The sequence below is a fragment of the Onychostoma macrolepis genome, chromosome 08, assembly GCF_012432095.1.
Source record: "Onychostoma macrolepis isolate SWU-2019 chromosome 08, ASM1243209v1, whole genome shotgun sequence".
Taxonomy (NCBI): Eukaryota; Metazoa; Chordata; class Actinopteri; order Cypriniformes; family Cyprinidae; genus Onychostoma; species Onychostoma macrolepis.
Window position 1 is genome coordinate 11,471,997 of NC_081162.1, and position 16,375 is coordinate 11,488,371.

The 16,375-nt window shown below is 36.8% G+C and overlaps 2 protein-coding genes across 2 annotated transcripts in view; one reads left to right on the top strand and one right to left on the bottom strand.

Moving 5' to 3' along the window:
* The window catches only part of ncs1b (neuronal calcium sensor 1b), a 31,332-nt gene extending 21,820 nt beyond the window's left edge, over positions 1 to 9,512 (bottom strand). The window contains exons 1-2 of the mRNA XM_058784076.1: positions 9,359 to 9,512; positions 6,681 to 7,831 (exon numbers count right to left, since the gene is read on the bottom strand). Of these exons, the coding sequence (XP_058640059.1) occupies positions 6,681 to 6,744 (64 nt within the window). The 5' untranslated portion in view covers positions 6,745 to 7,831; positions 9,359 to 9,512. The remainder of the gene's footprint in view (positions 1 to 6,680; positions 7,832 to 9,358) is intronic.
* A 2,768-nt stretch (positions 9,513 to 12,280) lies between these two features.
* On the top strand, positions 12,281 to 15,724 carry LOC131545841 (Rieske domain-containing protein). Its single transcript, XM_058785030.1, has 4 exons — positions 12,281 to 12,453; positions 13,260 to 13,449; positions 13,763 to 13,797; positions 13,899 to 15,724. Exons 2-4 carry the CDS (start codon positions 13,284 to 13,286, stop codon positions 14,178 to 14,180), a joined length of 483 nt encoding a protein of 160 aa, XP_058641013.1. The 5' UTR covers positions 12,281 to 12,453; positions 13,260 to 13,283; the 3' UTR covers positions 14,181 to 15,724.
* The last annotated feature ends 651 nt before the right edge of the window (positions 15,725 to 16,375 follow it).

Consider the following 16,375-nt stretch of genomic DNA (forward strand, 5'->3'; position numbering starts at 1 on the left):
TAAAATGCACAGCGCTAACACTTTTTACGATCTCACTTGTAGGTCATTGACATTAATTTAACACATCTATCATAAGCGACTTGCAGTAGGCTTATTAGACACTCTGGAGCTACAAGGGGTTACTTCATAAGAAGTAACAGGGCTAATAAAAAACAATGCAAGCACAGAAGTAAGAGCCAGAAGACAATGAGTAGGCTGTGGTTTGTTGGTCAACAGCATTTGGTGGAGCATGTAGGCTTGTGATTTACAAATGCTAAACAACAAATCTCCTGACATCATATCATATTACTCTCATCTTTGCATTCTGAGAGGCAGCTTTCACAATTGGACCCCAATAGTCCATCCTCTAACAAACTTGAAGAGCGTGGCTATGCATCCATTCCTATGAAGAAAACTACTTGAGATGTACATGGGTACAGATTGAAAACTGCAGTATTGAAATTTTAAATAAAAAGATGTATGGATACAGCATCTTATTTGGTACATACTAGGGAAATTAATTTATCAGAAATGCTATAATTAGATGATATGCTGGTCAATTAATCAAATCAATCATTATATGCAGACCAGTTAATAAGAACAAATCATCTTTAAGCAACGATCTGTACGAGTTAAGGGTGTGCCAATTAGAAACATTAGAAATCGATGGATGCAACAATATTCCACAATAGTTATAGGTAGTAAGCAGTGACATTGTCATGCTTTTTTATTTACAAAAAAAGCTGTTTAAATAAAATATGACAGGATTGTAATATAACAATTAGTAACAAGTTTTTATACGTTTAAAGTGGCTTCATAAATTAATTAAATAATAAAAAAAAAAATGCAAAACAACACCTGCTGTGCATTCTTTCTTTTTTTTAGTGTAAAAAAGACTAAAAGAAGGTACTCTGCCATCTTGTGCCGACAAAAGTGACTTGAATGTACCTGACGTCGTAAACACGACTTATTAGCTTTAAAGCACGAACGTCCCAGGAGGGCTTGAACACAGTATTAAGTTCCAACCCTGCTTCAACACACCTGTCTGTAAATAAGTAAACCTTAAAAACCTTGATTAGCTGGTTCAGGTGTGTTTGATTAGGGCTGAAGCTGATCTCTGCAGTATGGTAGCTCTCCAGGAGTGGGGTTGGAGTCTGTTAAAATTAATTTCTGTTTTCAATTAGCATAATCTTCCTGGTGTGGCTTCCTGTTTTCCTTGGGCATCCCACCGCTATACAACAGGCAAGTGTATTTGACTGCTTGGGTACAGTACAGACGTGGGCAACCTCGTGAACGGAGCAAGGATTTTCCTCATGCAACAGATGTCACTCTAGTTCAAGCATTATAAGCAGAAGGCTACATGAATCTGTACCCACACAACCCTAGTGCTGTATGTTGTTTCTGGGAAACAGCAGTAACTTAGAAGCTTGAAAACAATGACCCACCAACACAATGACCCACTACTTGTAGCCAGACACAGGATGTCAAATACAGCACAGCATGGGTTTAGTTTACTGGGTTTAGTTTACAGATTTCTGCTCTACCTGGAAATCTGCAAAATAACAATACATCTACTTCTTCTGTCATGTTTGACTAGTTGCAGTTTGATTGGTTAGAGAATTCATCGTTTGTTGATAATCATCAATGGTGAAATATGGCTATTTGTGCAGTTAGGGGCTCAAGCCCATTACAGAAGCAAGAAAAGCTTTTGAAGATTTGAGTAGGCAATGTCTGTCTACCTTCATCCTGTCTCACTAAAACCTCCTTTGGGAATGTTGCGCTCCATTTGTGAGGAAAAGATGAAGAGAAATAGAGAGATTAAGAGAGACAAAGTAAAGAGACTTGGACACCTAGCATCTGGAAAGACGGCAGATTTATGAAACCTTCTTGGCTATTTAAATTGCACACTACTCTTAGATACTGTGAACAATATGTAAATTCGGTATGCAAAGAACAATTGGATAACCTAATATTGGCTAAAATGTAAAGTACAGAACAGAGCTTAGTTCTAAATCCGACTGGCTGACTTCTACTGGATTTCCGGGAGCTTACAGTCCTTCTATGCTTCTACATGAACAACTAAGCACTGGATTTCACTGAAAATGGCATGTATAGGCGGCATGTGCGGGTAAATATGAAACACCAACACTGACACTACAGCCTAACGATTTAGCATTGTTTTTTTGGACCACCTGAATTGCTTGTGGGACCTAAAAAGTTCACTGGGAGCATCTTGATAGTTGTTGGCAAATTGAAATAACTGTGCAAATAAGTTGTTGACTTTTGAAATAACTGTGCTAATTCATTTTAGATAAATCAATATTCTGAGAACGAACTTTACAGACATCTCCAACTAATTTGTTATGTGTTTTAATGTAGATTGTTGTGCCATTATTTGCTTTATGCAAATAGTGCTGCCTAACTCAGATATGTTTATAAAGGTAACAAACTAAACTAAATTATAAATTATATAATGATTATTCATGAGTTTTTGTTGCAAAACAACACAAAAAATGCAGCAAATAATAGCATTGCAATTTTTTAGAAAAGCCACAGCCAACTCCAAAATTATGGGCAGCCATGATTAGAAATAAGCTTGGCAAAATCCTGCTGGGACTGCTGTAGGCAACAAATGATGCATTCATGCTGCCCTCAGAAAATCGACCAGATGGAGGCATCTTTGTAGGATGTTATGCAAACACTGGACTCAAACATGCCTTGATGCCTTCCTACCTTTGTATTCTCCCTGAGAAGTCAACATTTTTCAGGTTTCTGACACAGTCAGTGTGGGCAGACCCTCCTTTGTCACTATTAAACATTTGTATGTCTAATACGTTACACATTTTCTAAATGGTCCGCTGAGAGGAAATTGTGTGAATTCATGCTGGCTTTTTGTTTTATACCAAAATTACTCAAACAACCCTCCTTCTCATTCTATGAATGACTCTGCAGCCAAGCTCTCTTTGTACTAAGACCACTAATCACTTGGAAACCATACAGTAGCAAGATCTTTTCAGATGTCTCCTTGCAAAGTCACAGGAAATCATTGTTGAGGCGGACTGTTCTAATGGGGGTAAACAAAGAGTTTGTATTTCAAGCTCTAGAAAAAGAGATTTAGAAAAGCGTGACGGAGAAGGAAATGACTGGCCCCTTCAGACACACTGTCACAGCACAATGGCTGTGAGCAATTAAAGGAACAGATCACCCAAACAATGGAAATACTTTGCAAACCTGTGTGATTTACTGATTTACTGCAATGGAACATAAAAGGTGACCACCACCCTTTTCAATATAATGAAAGAGAATGAGGAAGAGGGGCTGTTTAAAACTCCAAATTGGCAAAAAACAAAAACCCTCAATAAAACCACTGTAAAAGCAGTCCATAAGAACAAATTCAGTTAGATTTTTAGATGAAGCACTTAATCCAGTTCAAACAAATGGTCTTAATCAGAAATCTTATTACTTCAATAGATTTCTGGTGCTTTTGAGTCTTTTTGAAGTCTTGAAAACTCTATTCCCATTGTAAATGCTTAGAAAAGTTTGACTAGTATATGACTCAAAATTTCTTATGTTCAACAGAAGAAGAAAAAGTCACACAAGGGCATGAGGGTGTGTAAATGATGACAGAATGTTCATTTTCTGGTGCATTAGTCCTTTAAGAGTTCACACCCTCATATTTCATTTGGACTATATAGCTACTAACACTCTAAAGGGAGCCTAAAATGTCAATTGTATGCAAATCTGCTAACTGAAAGGGCAAAACTTTAATGGGGCAGATGGTCCACTGCTCTAAGCGCATAGTGATCTCTCCAAAGAAAGCACCATTGGAGACTAACATGTAGCACTTTAGTGAGATGTGAGCTGGGATTGAACTGCCTTTGTTTAAATTTGCCTCATTAAATCATTCAGGCCTCTAATGCCCAGTGCTGTGGTTCTTTAAGGCTACAATTCTCCACAGAGCTGCTACAGTAGCTTACATTCGATCAATACCAAGAGATATGTCCTCCATTAAATAATCTAATGATTGCTAGGAAAATGCCATCAGCCAGTGTTACATAACCCAACAAAAGAGAAGAGCCTCATCTTTGTAGTTAAATGCCATGGAAAATCTGTTTCACCACACTGAATAGGCGAGCCAGTGTTCTGATTGATAAGCTTTTGATCAAGGCCTTCCTGGCAGAATGAAAAATCTTCTGCCTACATTCAAATCTAGTCTGTATTCAAGCACGCTTCCCTTTGCTCTTCACCACGCGCAAAACTCAATCATGTAGCCCACTCATGAGAAATAAACACTTGCAGCAGCAAGCCTCCACAGCTGTAAAACAAGTTAAGCTGTCCTTTAATTGCCATAAACATATGCAAAATGCAGACATGAAACGGCTGAAAGTGTAGATTGAATTAGTCGGCTGCATTTGGGATGGCAGTGTAGAGATAGAGATAGACAGAGGCCAGCTGTTCATTTAGAAAATAATCGAAAAGAGTCAAAAAGTCAAATTATGTTATAATGTGGATGCGGCTCTTATGATTTTCAATAGAATTCAAAGACATAAACTGCTCGTCTCTATAAAAAATTGTTCCTGGTCATCCTGCATTGCAAAAACACATGTATTTAATGCATTTACTTCCCTTTCTTACATTAGTCCCAGACAATTGAGCTAAGGCAAACCTAAAAATACACAATTGACGACTTCCCGATTAAAACATAATTTCTAGCTATGGGCTCAAGCTTATAGAGAGTTGAAAGGCGTGCATGAACAAAAGAATGAGAAACCGATAAAGGTTACAAATGGGGATGAGGAGAGAAAAAAAAACAACAAAGGAGGGTAAAGATAAGGGACTGCTGAGGAGAGAGAGGGGTAGGTAAGGGGGATACATGGATAGAAAAAGAAATGCAATGTCCTTCATTGCAAAGCAGAGCTGATAAGGCTTTAATTACAGTATTCCATTCCATGCTCACAGAGAGGCAATTAAACAGGAGAAAGAGACAGAGAATGAGAAAGAAAGAAAGAAAGAAAGAAAGAAAGAAAGAAAGAAAGAAAGAAAGAAAGAAAGAAAGGAGGAATGCGAGGGCCATAGAGTCCATCCCAGCACGGAGGCGCATTTCCCTGCATGCTGCAATTTCCTGCCCAGCGCCTTCCCATGTAGCATCCACCACTGAGCCCAACACACAGCAGACACCATTATTAGGAAGCCATTGGCTGTCACTTCCCATTCTATATCTGCATGACTTCAAACCAGCACTGCCTAGTTTACCGTGCTCACTGCTTATTAACACAGGCACTATTTACTCACGGTGTCTTGGCTTCTTTTCATAAGTTTGATGAAAAACAGATCTGTTTTATATTAGGCTTCCTAAATCACCTTTAATAAATGGAAGATCGGGTTAGGTATTTGCTATTTGTTCTTAGTCGGTTCAGAAAGTGTAACCTAATATAGAGTTTTATAATATTACACAGATTCATTTTGCTGTAAATCTTTGTAAAAGCTATGTAGCATTCTAAAACTCTATTTGTAGGTGCATCCCAATTCTTGTACTTTTGTACTGTTCTATGCCATTGTGTGTCTTCAATTTGAAAATGTAAAAAATTCAATGCACATAATTAACCAAAAAAACTAAATGTGGAACACTGGATAGTAGCTTGAGTCACTATAAAATAAGTGCCTCAGCCGCACGTCTTACCATATTTTTGAAAAAAATAAAAAATAATAATTATAATAATTAAACACGCAAGACTTCCATAGATTTGCATTTGAAAAGAGCAAAAACTGTTTGTTGATAAGCTGGATGGCGACAGTTTTGGATTTGGTTAATATATGAACAACAATTCATTTCTATATAAAGAGACTGCAAACTAATGAAGAATGCAAAGAAGGCCTACAGTGAATTGTGTCCTTAGCATTTCCAATGCTGTTGTCATTTCACTGCACTAGTTTTAGAATCGAGATCTAGCTCAGTGTGTTTACATATATAGCCTATGCATCCATGGAAACCCAATCTGCTTCACTGGCAGAGAGCAAGCCACTTTCAGATATCTCTCTGGGCAACCACCAGCCTGATTGCAGATCTCAAGACCGACCAATTTGCATATTCATAAAGCTTGAGTCCCAATTGGAGGGCTTTTAAAACATGCTGATTAGGCCCACTTCCAGACTTCTGCTAATCACAATTTGCGATGCCACGAGAATTGTGATTTCTTGTGACAAAATATGTGGTATGAGCTGCAGGATCTTGAATGCGGTTTAACAATGTTGTTTTCAAACAAATTAGCTCATATTTCTAGTCTATTAATTAGTGCATGTGCTGGACCCAAGAGGATAACAGATAAATTAAAAATTAGGTTTTAATATCCACCATGGCCTTTTTACTCAAAGGCTCGAAAAACATCAATGCGATTATAGCAACAAAGAAAAATGGAACACTATTGAAAATCATAAACAGCATTTATCACATGCATCCTTAAAAATAATCGTTCTTTTATGATTCCATGAAGAACCGGTAACATCCACTGGATGTTTCTTTTGCACAAAAGTTTCTCAAGTAGAAAACGGTTCTTTAGATTATTAAAAGTTCTTCACATTGAGAAAAAAAAAAATATTTTAGGAAGTGTTCCATAAAAGGTTCTTTGGGGAACCCAAAGTGGTTCTTTAATGGTTCTTCAATGGAACCTTTATTCTTAAAAGTGTACTCAGAAAGTACTTACAGTAGGTCTTCCTGGTTAGTTCCTCCACCACCTCAGGTTTGAGCTTGCTGTTTGATTTCCCCATGCTCTCCAGACCTCCTGCAGATAGTTTGCGTGGTCCAGCGTGAAACTGACCTGTACCAGAACTTACAAGCTCGTTCTCTTAAGGCAGAATCTCAGAGACCCAAATGCACCAACAAACTGAGAAACAGATCAGTACTGCCAACAAATCCTAGTAAATCCATTCATCCATTGTGAATTCCACTCTCCTTTTTGGCTTTCTGGACTGCTGTAAAATCTTAAGTCACTATTTGGATCCTTCTTACCCAGCAGGTCTCTCAGAAATTCATCCTCAATTACAGCCGCCTCAGACGAGTTCTTCTGAACTGTTGCTCCTCAAATAAAAGCCCATTCGTTTGGCCGTCTGCTCGAGTACAAGTCTCAGATGCTAACCGCGTTCTGTCAGATGCTTGAGTGCGAGGTGCGAGGCTTTGAAATGTATCAAAGTGCCAATGGTTAGAGGAGACACTCGCACGCTGTGTTCTGCGTGCTCTCTCTCGCTCACACTTGAGCGCCAATTCTCTCCGGCTCTCCACCCACCCTCCCTCTTCTCTTCTTCTTTTTACTCCCTCCCTACGTCTGTCTTGTTAGCACTGAGTGACTCTTAAAGGAGATGCCTTGCTCTAGTTGTCTTGGCAGCTGAGATGAGAGGGTTTGGTAGAATTAAAAGAGAAGAATAAATTTAGTCTAGGTTGATTTTAGCGTTTCACGCTCTGGTAGATGTTGTTCTGGTAGAAGTCGTTCTAGTAGAAGATGATCTGGTAGATGACGACAGGATCTACAAAAATATTGAGCCTTGGCAGTGATTATGGATGTATTATTGGGTGTAAATTTTGTCAAAGTGACAAAAAGGATAGATCAAAATCCAGTGGTGAACAAGGCTGCTCAGATTCGCCACAGCTGAGCCCATCAGACAAAAAGTGAAAGCCGTAGATAACCAATTTTTCGGTGTCGCAGTCTGCTAATGGCACTCTTTGTGACACAAGACATTCACCTTCTCCTAGTAACCACTGTTTGCTTATCTCCAGGCCTGTTCTTCCTCACACCTTCTGTAGTTCAAAGCAGCAACTCCTGTTCGCCAAGGTCTGGTTGTCCGGAGAAACCTCTAAACACTGCGGGCACAAACAGCAACAAGGTCAGACTGCATTGGAAGATAACAGTGTCATGAGTCCAGCAATCTTGATTGAGCCACTGAGAGATGAGGGGAAAATCGCTGACCACACACTCTCCATGCAGAAAGCTCTCGCACTTGACTTTCATGAGAACGATTTTCTCCCTGAGCCTGTGTAAGGATGGCACAATGCACTGTTCCTCTGCCAGCACTGCAAGTGCATCGATATCCTGAACTGAGGTCAAACTGCATTTGTCAAATTATGTTAGAAGCAGTCTGAAGGATTCTATATTTAGTTAAGGGTTGTAGAGTTCAGTTCTACTGATTTATTTCAAACAATAAAATGTTTCTTGTTATGGGAGCTCAGGCAATGAATAAATAAGCAGAAAATCAAAAACATTAAAGCTATAAAATAAAAAAAGGGGGTATGGTTAGCAAGTATCTTCCTCTGATCTTGTTATCAGTAACACTCTGGGGAAATGTTTCGAATCAAGGCATAGAACACAAAAATAGCTCATATAAAATCATCTTATACAGGCCATTCAAAACAAGCTTTGAGATCAAATATTACATTATAGTCGCAATGCAACACTGAGGACCAAAGCTAATAACCCCCTTACATCTGCTGCACTCATATTCAATGCTATACGGTGTGCGTTAAATGCCTGCACAAGCCATAAAATGCTGGAACAATCTTAGCTAGGTGAAAAGATGCATCTTCACCTTATTAACTGACAAAAATAAATAATAAATAGCTATACTGCTTTATGAAGGGAATACTGTGTGTCTTCTGCGAGATGTGGTAAAATGGAACTTGCTCTCTTATTTTAGTATTATTTGTTTTGGTAGTGGTAATTTAAATCAAAATGGGGTTTTCAATTACTGTTGGTTACACACACACACACACACACACATAAATCATATTACAATGTTACAGTAATACTACAATGCACTGAGTAATACAGGCATAATTGCAGTGTTCAAATGCCAATTCTGCAACAACAAAAATATGCATACATTGTTTGAAGGACATATTCATTTATAGTAACAATAGCTGTAGTAACTATGGTATTTTTGAGGAAACCAAGGTTGCCATAGTAATTTTGTTAGAAGGGGCGCTCTGAAGTCTGAGATTTGACTGAACAGCAGCTCGAAGTCTAACGTTACTGATGAAACGACATATGTTTACACGATTACGGTCCTTAAAACGTAAACAGCCTAAAGGGACACGTTTCGACAGGTGCTCATCGACCGCTATCACAGCAACCCGCTACGAGCGTAGAACACAGGACGTTATCTCTAAAACATAACTGGACTGAATAAACCCCATACCTCTTATTCACAAACATCTTTCACTGAAACTTTTCAGCTGTGAAACTTAATAGACGACTCATCCATAGGAACTCTTCTAGCACGGAGAATAAGGGCATCTTGCCATCAAGCTACGTGTCACACAAACCCTTCTCCAGTGTTTAACTGTAAAACGCAATGTTTTTTTGAATGAAAGTCAACGTCATGTGACACTTACCGAGCTGCAGACTACCTAGCGTTAGGACTGTCTGTTCTTCACAGATCAGGATGTGTCTAGCTTCCTCCTGCTCTGTCTCTGAGTGTCTGTAACCTTCATTCAGACGGGACTGTTCTCGCAGACTCTCCAGCGGCTGGACAAACTAAACTCACCGCTCTCCATTAACCCCTGAGCTTCTCTTGGGTAGAGAGCTTACGTTGTTAATACGTACTTCACTTCTACAATGGGGATTTTTAAAGGATATTTATAATAATAATAATAATTAGAAATAATAATGATATTTATTATTATTATATATATGTATACAGAATGTAGGATATATATATATATATATATATATATATATGTGTGTGTGTGTGTGTGTGTGTGTGTGTGTGTGTGTATACTGTATGTATGTGTATATATATATATATATATGTGTGTGTGTGTGTGTGTGTGTATCCTACATTCTGTATACATGTATATAATAATAATAATTATTATTATTATTATTTATTATTATAAATATCCTTATAATATATATATATGGGTTGTTGACATTGTTGACGGGCTATATACACATATTATTGTTGACAGGTTACATACATATGTACATATATGTGCGTGTATGTATATGTATATATACACACACACACACACACTCATGTGTGCACATGGATATAGCTGCTCACATCTTGCTGAGAACCATCTGTCTGTCTGTAACCTGGATAAAAAAGAAGAAGAAGAAGAAAAAAAAAGAGAGAGAGACCAACATAACCTACATATCCAGGAAATCAGGTTAAGCTGCTATTTAATACAGAACAAAAAATGTCTCACTTGTAACTCATCCTGTGCCTTACTTATTAGACATGTCACAATATAATATAGGACTGGCACTACCTGTATTTACAGTACATCAAGCTACTGTTGTTATTTGCTTCTGCAACCTTGCATATGTTTAATGCATAGTTTGATGTGTAGTGTTCAGTCTTGCATAGGCTAAATCCACTAAAAGTCTGCGCAAGACACTATTGTGAATAAATATGTCAATATAAGCATAAATTACACTGCTATTTCTCACTATTTACCATGTAAAGCAAATGAATGTGTAGCTAATTAAACCTACTCTTATGTGAAAAGGAGAGAGAGGGAAAATATTGACTTTAAGTACCTTTTAGTATTCATAGTATTCTATAATGTCTTAAATTATCCCATAATAATTTATTTCTTGCCAGCTTAAAACACACAAGCTACAAGATTTGTTGCCACATAAACCTAAGCTTTTTCCTTTGAGGTTTTTTTTTTTTAAATTCCTCAATATGACTAAAACTAATATTTTTCACTGATTGAAAAATGAGCCAGAAAATAAAAGCAAATTAATTCTTGTCCAAAAAGTGCAATTTATTATGGCTTTAATTCTTAGCAACATGATTATGATTGTAAAGTAGCAGCAGATGGAGTGTTGTACCTGAACATGGATTGACTAAAGCTATTTCATAACACTCAAAATCTTGAAAATGAATGGTACCTTTTGGCTCCATGTTTAGAGGAAAATCATTTAGTCTAGTACTACTGACTAAAGGGGGTTGCAGACAGCCTGTGGAGTTACAACTGCCAAGCAATGTGTACTGTATGTTTGGCACACTCGCGGTTGATTCCAGCCCCTTTACCATCTGTTATTGGCTATATCAAGCTCACAGTTTCACATGAACCAAAAGCATTAATTAGCAGTGCAGTTATATTTACAAATGCACCCTCGTTTCAGCCTTTGATTGCTATTCAAGTTTGCCATCGCCACTGCGCTTGTTGTTTTATACAGATTCCACTGCATAACTTGCATTATACTGTATATGAGGGTTATGCAAACCAATACACTTCAATGGAAGAATGGGAATAATATTTGTGTATACCTGTACTGTATTTACCATAGTTCAACCGTTTCAGGGAATGGGCTACCAAGGTTTCATCTTATTTTCCACTTCTGCTGCCCTCTGATGTAAATAAAACATCCTGCTCTTAATTCCCATGATGCTAGCTGTTAAAAGCAACATTTGGCCTTTGGAAGAATCTGGGTTAATGCATTCTCAGTCAGGCAATGGAAGGAAAATAGAGGGGAGGAGAAGGAACATCAAAAGCAGTTATAAATGTTTACACCCAAAAGTATCAGGTCAAATGATGAAATGCATTTTACAATTATACTACCTGCTATTTAAAGTGGATTGACATTTTGTGAATGTTTGGTGAAAATGTATTCCATGATTAATGGAAAAATATGAAAGATGTTACAAAAAAGCAGGCATGGCAGAGAATTAAATGTTATTCTTAATGTTGGCCTGTTAAAAAAAAAAAAAAAGACTTCTCAGATAACATAAAAACACTATGCAAAAAGCATGTGAGTGGATTTATAACTGGACAGGAAAAAAGCTTTGTAAACATAAACATTACTTGAAGTCGTTGAACTTATAGGACATGAACAGATATGGCCACTTCTCTAACTGGGTTGCGTATCAACAGCACCACCTAAAGGTTTTACATGAAACTTTGTTTAAGATTGTTATGGGGTTGTACGTGTTTATTCTATTAAACGTACGCGTAGTTGACATGAAATACAAGGGACAAGTAATGTCCTGTGGTGACATACTATACACCTACGCCATTTTTATATAGGTCTTCAAATTTATAAGCTATAGGTCTTTCTTTATATTTAGCTTTTATACAGAAACTTTGTACCTTGAAAATGATTAGTAAGAGCAAAATATTAAAAATGGTGAGAAACTGACCCTAAAATATACACTTTCACAAAAAAATAAACAAATAAAATACATACAAATTTTAACCTGAAAGCATGATGATTAAAAAGTGTTAAAATTACAGCACCAATTTTTTTTCTTCTAAACTCCTCATTTGCGGTCTAAACTCTTATTTTGAAACGCAAGCGCTGGATATAACCGGACATGATCCCAACTACTGTGAATTGTTTCATTTTGTGGTTTCCTCTTTAATGTTTAAGTCGTAATTATTTACTGATCAATTGTTTTGAAAAGCGACAAAATGAGAAAGATGAGGAAGATGCCAAGGAAGATTATCACGTTTTGAGAAATAAATGTAAAACGCAGGTAATCAGACTGCAGTTGCATTTTTTTAAATTATTATTATTCATAATATATTAGTTCTTCCTCCTAATTCTGTTTAAAATTAACTTTCTAAAATGTCCTACTTCTTATATACACCCGGGAAGTATTTCAGTTTTGAGGATATCCACATAAAGACCAGTATAGTGAAGCGGCTGTAATCTAACATTACACAGAAAAGAAGGGCGACACAGCATTTGAACACTGGATTTTACAAAAATTAATCAATGGGTTATTTAACCATGTATTACTATGTTTTTGGAAGGCTTTTATCTTTCAAACACATTCAAATGCACAAATTGAAGTTATTTCTTATTTACATAAGTAATGCAAGGATTAAAAAATAAATAAATTAATGCATAATGCATTAATTATATAATAATGCAATAATGCACATTAATACATATAGTACACAAAATGGATCTTAATATAATGTAATTCTATTTATAAATGACTTCTAAAAACACTCCCAAAACAGTGCACAAACCTACTTCGTTAATTATTCAAATACAACAGCCAATGGCAAGTCTGGCAGCAGCAGACCTTTTCAATATTTACATTTTTTGCGGTAGAAGTAGTTTTGTCTTGTTTGTTTTGAGCTTGTTAAATGTTTTTCTATTCGTTCTATTGCTGTTAATCTTAATAATTAGTGCTATGTTTTAAATTTGTTGTTCCATACTGTAAACTGAATGTTTAAATAAAGCATAACAAAGAAATGCATCTATTTATGAGTGCTGGTTACATGGATACCTGATTTCACATGCACTTGTCTCTTCTGGACCATTTCACAGTGTCAGAAGATTTGGGGGGGGGACATGAGCTCTGATGAAGATGTGGCAGCTGCATCAAGACATACTCATTTCATAGGCAAGAAAGAGAATATAATTCAAGCCAGACGAGTGGTGAAGTCAGTTGGTGAAAGAGATGTTTTGGTGATTTACCACCAGGGGGACTTCTATGCTATTGATGTGCGCTGCTATCGTAAGTTAAAAACCCGGTTGGCTTAAAGGGATAGTTCACCCAAAAATTAAAATGTTGTCATTATTTACTCACCCTCATATCATTGTAATTACATGTAATGTTCTTTCCCTTAACATACACACACATAATGTATTGTTTAGGCATGGATAATTATTTTTGCCTGCTCAAAATTTTACAGATTGAAGGCCATGTACATCCTTCAGTCCTCATTAGTATGTTCATAAAATGTTCATAAAATATATCTGTTCACATATATTAAACGATATGTTTAAATAACAGTGTTGTGTTTTTTTATGCTTTAATTTTGTTGAAGACTCTGGAGGTCCACTTCAGGAAGGAGATATAGAGGTGGGTTGTTCCGAATACTTTCATTAGGCAGTTTCTTTTCTTATTTATATTGAATGCCACAAATTTGCCTTAACTTTCAATTTTGTCTTTTGCCAATGAAGGACTTTGATGGACGGACATGCATAGTGTGCCCGTGGCATAAGTATAAAATTACATTAGCTGAGGGTGAGGGTCTCTATCAGGCTGTGGACCCTTCTGTGAAGCCCCTGAAACCAAGCTGGTGCTCTAAAGGCATTAAACAAAGAGTCCACACAGTGACAGTGTCTAATGAAGATGTGTTCCTCACCTTAAATGACTCTCCAGGACCCATTGACTCTGACTACTATCAGACTGAGAAATATAGAAACACCTTCCTGAAAGAAGGGCCGAAGAAAACAAAGTGAAAACAATTTTTGTACAAAATTAAAGCATTTAAAAGCAAACTTCCTGATTAAACATTAAAGCACACTAGTCTGATAAACTGCTAATTTTCATAATTCTTTATCTCATATTGTGAAAATTATTCATAAAAAATGCTTTTTTCACTCAAAAAATTAGGTGCCTACTTTCAGATAAATGAGGCTTATGATTAATCAGATGTAAATAGAAACACAAAACCAGTCCTAAATGAAAGAAAACAAGCTGACAAAAAGAAAGAATCCAATATTTGGTGATAATATAGCATAATGAGAGATTTATAAGCAATTGTTTGGAGTACGGTCATTTTTGACCAGGAACACCACAAGTGTGACTAGGTGAAATAAAACCCACAAAAAATGATGAAAATTGTAAAAAAAAAATAAAAAAAAAAGAATGAGAAGTACTTATACCCTGTGCGAACAAAGTCAGTAAGTTTGAATCCAATGCGTTGACGTTAACTAGTATTTTAGGGAAAAGGAAAATCTTCTACGGGTCAATTTGACCTGAACACAACCAGAGGGTTAATCACTAAATCAGACCACTAACATGCTTTTCACATGCAATCCTGTATCCAATCCCATGGATTTTCGCACTTTTATTACTCAGATATGCAGATTTAGTGACAAGTGCACAGACAGCAAAAAATAAATAAATAATAATAATAAATTAAAGCAATGGTGGAATAGGCACCTAAAAACAAGCTTATGTAACTTTCCAGTACTATCCAGTTATGTTTTTAGTTATCTTAGGATGTTCTAAACTACTTCTAGTTTATAACAAGTTGGGCACATTCATACTTGTGTTACATTGTTAATGAAAATTATTATAAATGTAGCTCATATCTGTATACAGTCATAGGAAATTGAAAAGTAAAATGATGTAGTATTATATTCCCTGTTTAAAATAAAGAATGAACATAATATATGCTTTTTAGTCTTTTATTAATATTTTTAATTCTGTGAACAGGAGGGAGGTCCTCAAAGCTGGTAAGGTATTTGATTTAAGTATTGACAGTGATGACAGTTGAACTGATAGCGGAGTGTGTCACGGGGTCAGAGGATGACATGGAAAAATGAGAGGCCAAGGATGAAAGTGAAAGGAGGTGTTTGAATGAGAGAAAAGGGTTTGTAATCTGTGTGTAAATAGGAGTGGTTAAGGCAGATTTGAGGGCCGGAGGATTGCTTAAAATAGCAAATGTGGATAACATTCTACGGCAACACCAATGACCAAAAAAGACCTAGAAAATAAGATTGAATGCAGGACGTAATTTCCTTTCCAATCAATATCAAGCATTCAATTCATACAGGTTTAATGAAAGTAAATTTCATGCTCATTATAGAACACACTATTTTTAACAGTACAGGTGCATCTCAATAAATTAGAATGTCATGGAAAAGTTCATTTATTTCAGTAATTCAACTCAAATTGTGAAACTCGTGTATTAAATAAATTCAATGCACACAGGGTGCACACTGAAGTAGTTTAAGTCTTTGGTTCTTTTAATTGTCATGATTTTTGCTCACATTTAACAAAACCCCACCAATTCACTATCTCAACAAATTAGAATATGGTGACATGCCAATCAGCTAATCAACTCAAAACACCTGCAAAGGTTTCCTGAGCCTTCAAAATGGTCTCTCAGTTTGGTTCACTAGGCTACACAATCATGGGGAAGACTGCTGATCTGACAGTTATCCAGAAGACAATCATTGACACCCTTCACAAGGAGGGTAAGCCACAAACATGCAATACCAAAGAAGCTGGCTGTTCACAGAGTGCTGTATCCAAGCATGTTAACAGAAAGTTGAGTGGAAGGAAAAAGTGTGAAAGAAAAAGATGCACAACCAACCGAGAGAACCGCAGCCTTATGATTGTCAAGCAAAATTGATTCAAGAATTTGGGTGAACTTCACAAGGAATGGACTGAGGCTGGGGTCAAGGCATCAAGAGCCACCACACACAGACGTGTCAAGGAATTTGGCTACAGTTGTCGTATTCCTCTTGTTAAGCCACTCCTGAACCACAGACAACGTCAAAGGCGTCTTACCTGGGCTAAGGAGAAGAAGAACTGGACTGTTGCCCAGTGGTCCAAAGTCCTCTTTTCAGATGAGAGCAAGTTTTGTATTTCATTTGGAGGAAGGGTGGAGAAGCTCATAGCCCAAGTTGCTTGAAGTCCAGTG

Bases quoted from the DNA above. Each gene is read 5' to 3' on its own strand.
- LOC131545841 (XM_058785030.1), top strand. From the start codon at position 13,284: ATGAGCTCTGATGAAGATGTGGCAGCTGCATCAAGACATACTCATTTC. The intron at 13,450-13,762 runs GTAAGTTAAAAA...ATTTTGTTGAAG, and splicing joins TATTGATGTGCGCTGCTATC to ACTCTGGAGGTCCACTTCAG. The intron at 13,798-13,898 runs GTGGGTTGTTCC...TTGCCAATGAAG, and splicing joins TTCAGGAAGGAGATATAGAG to GACTTTGATGGACGGACATG.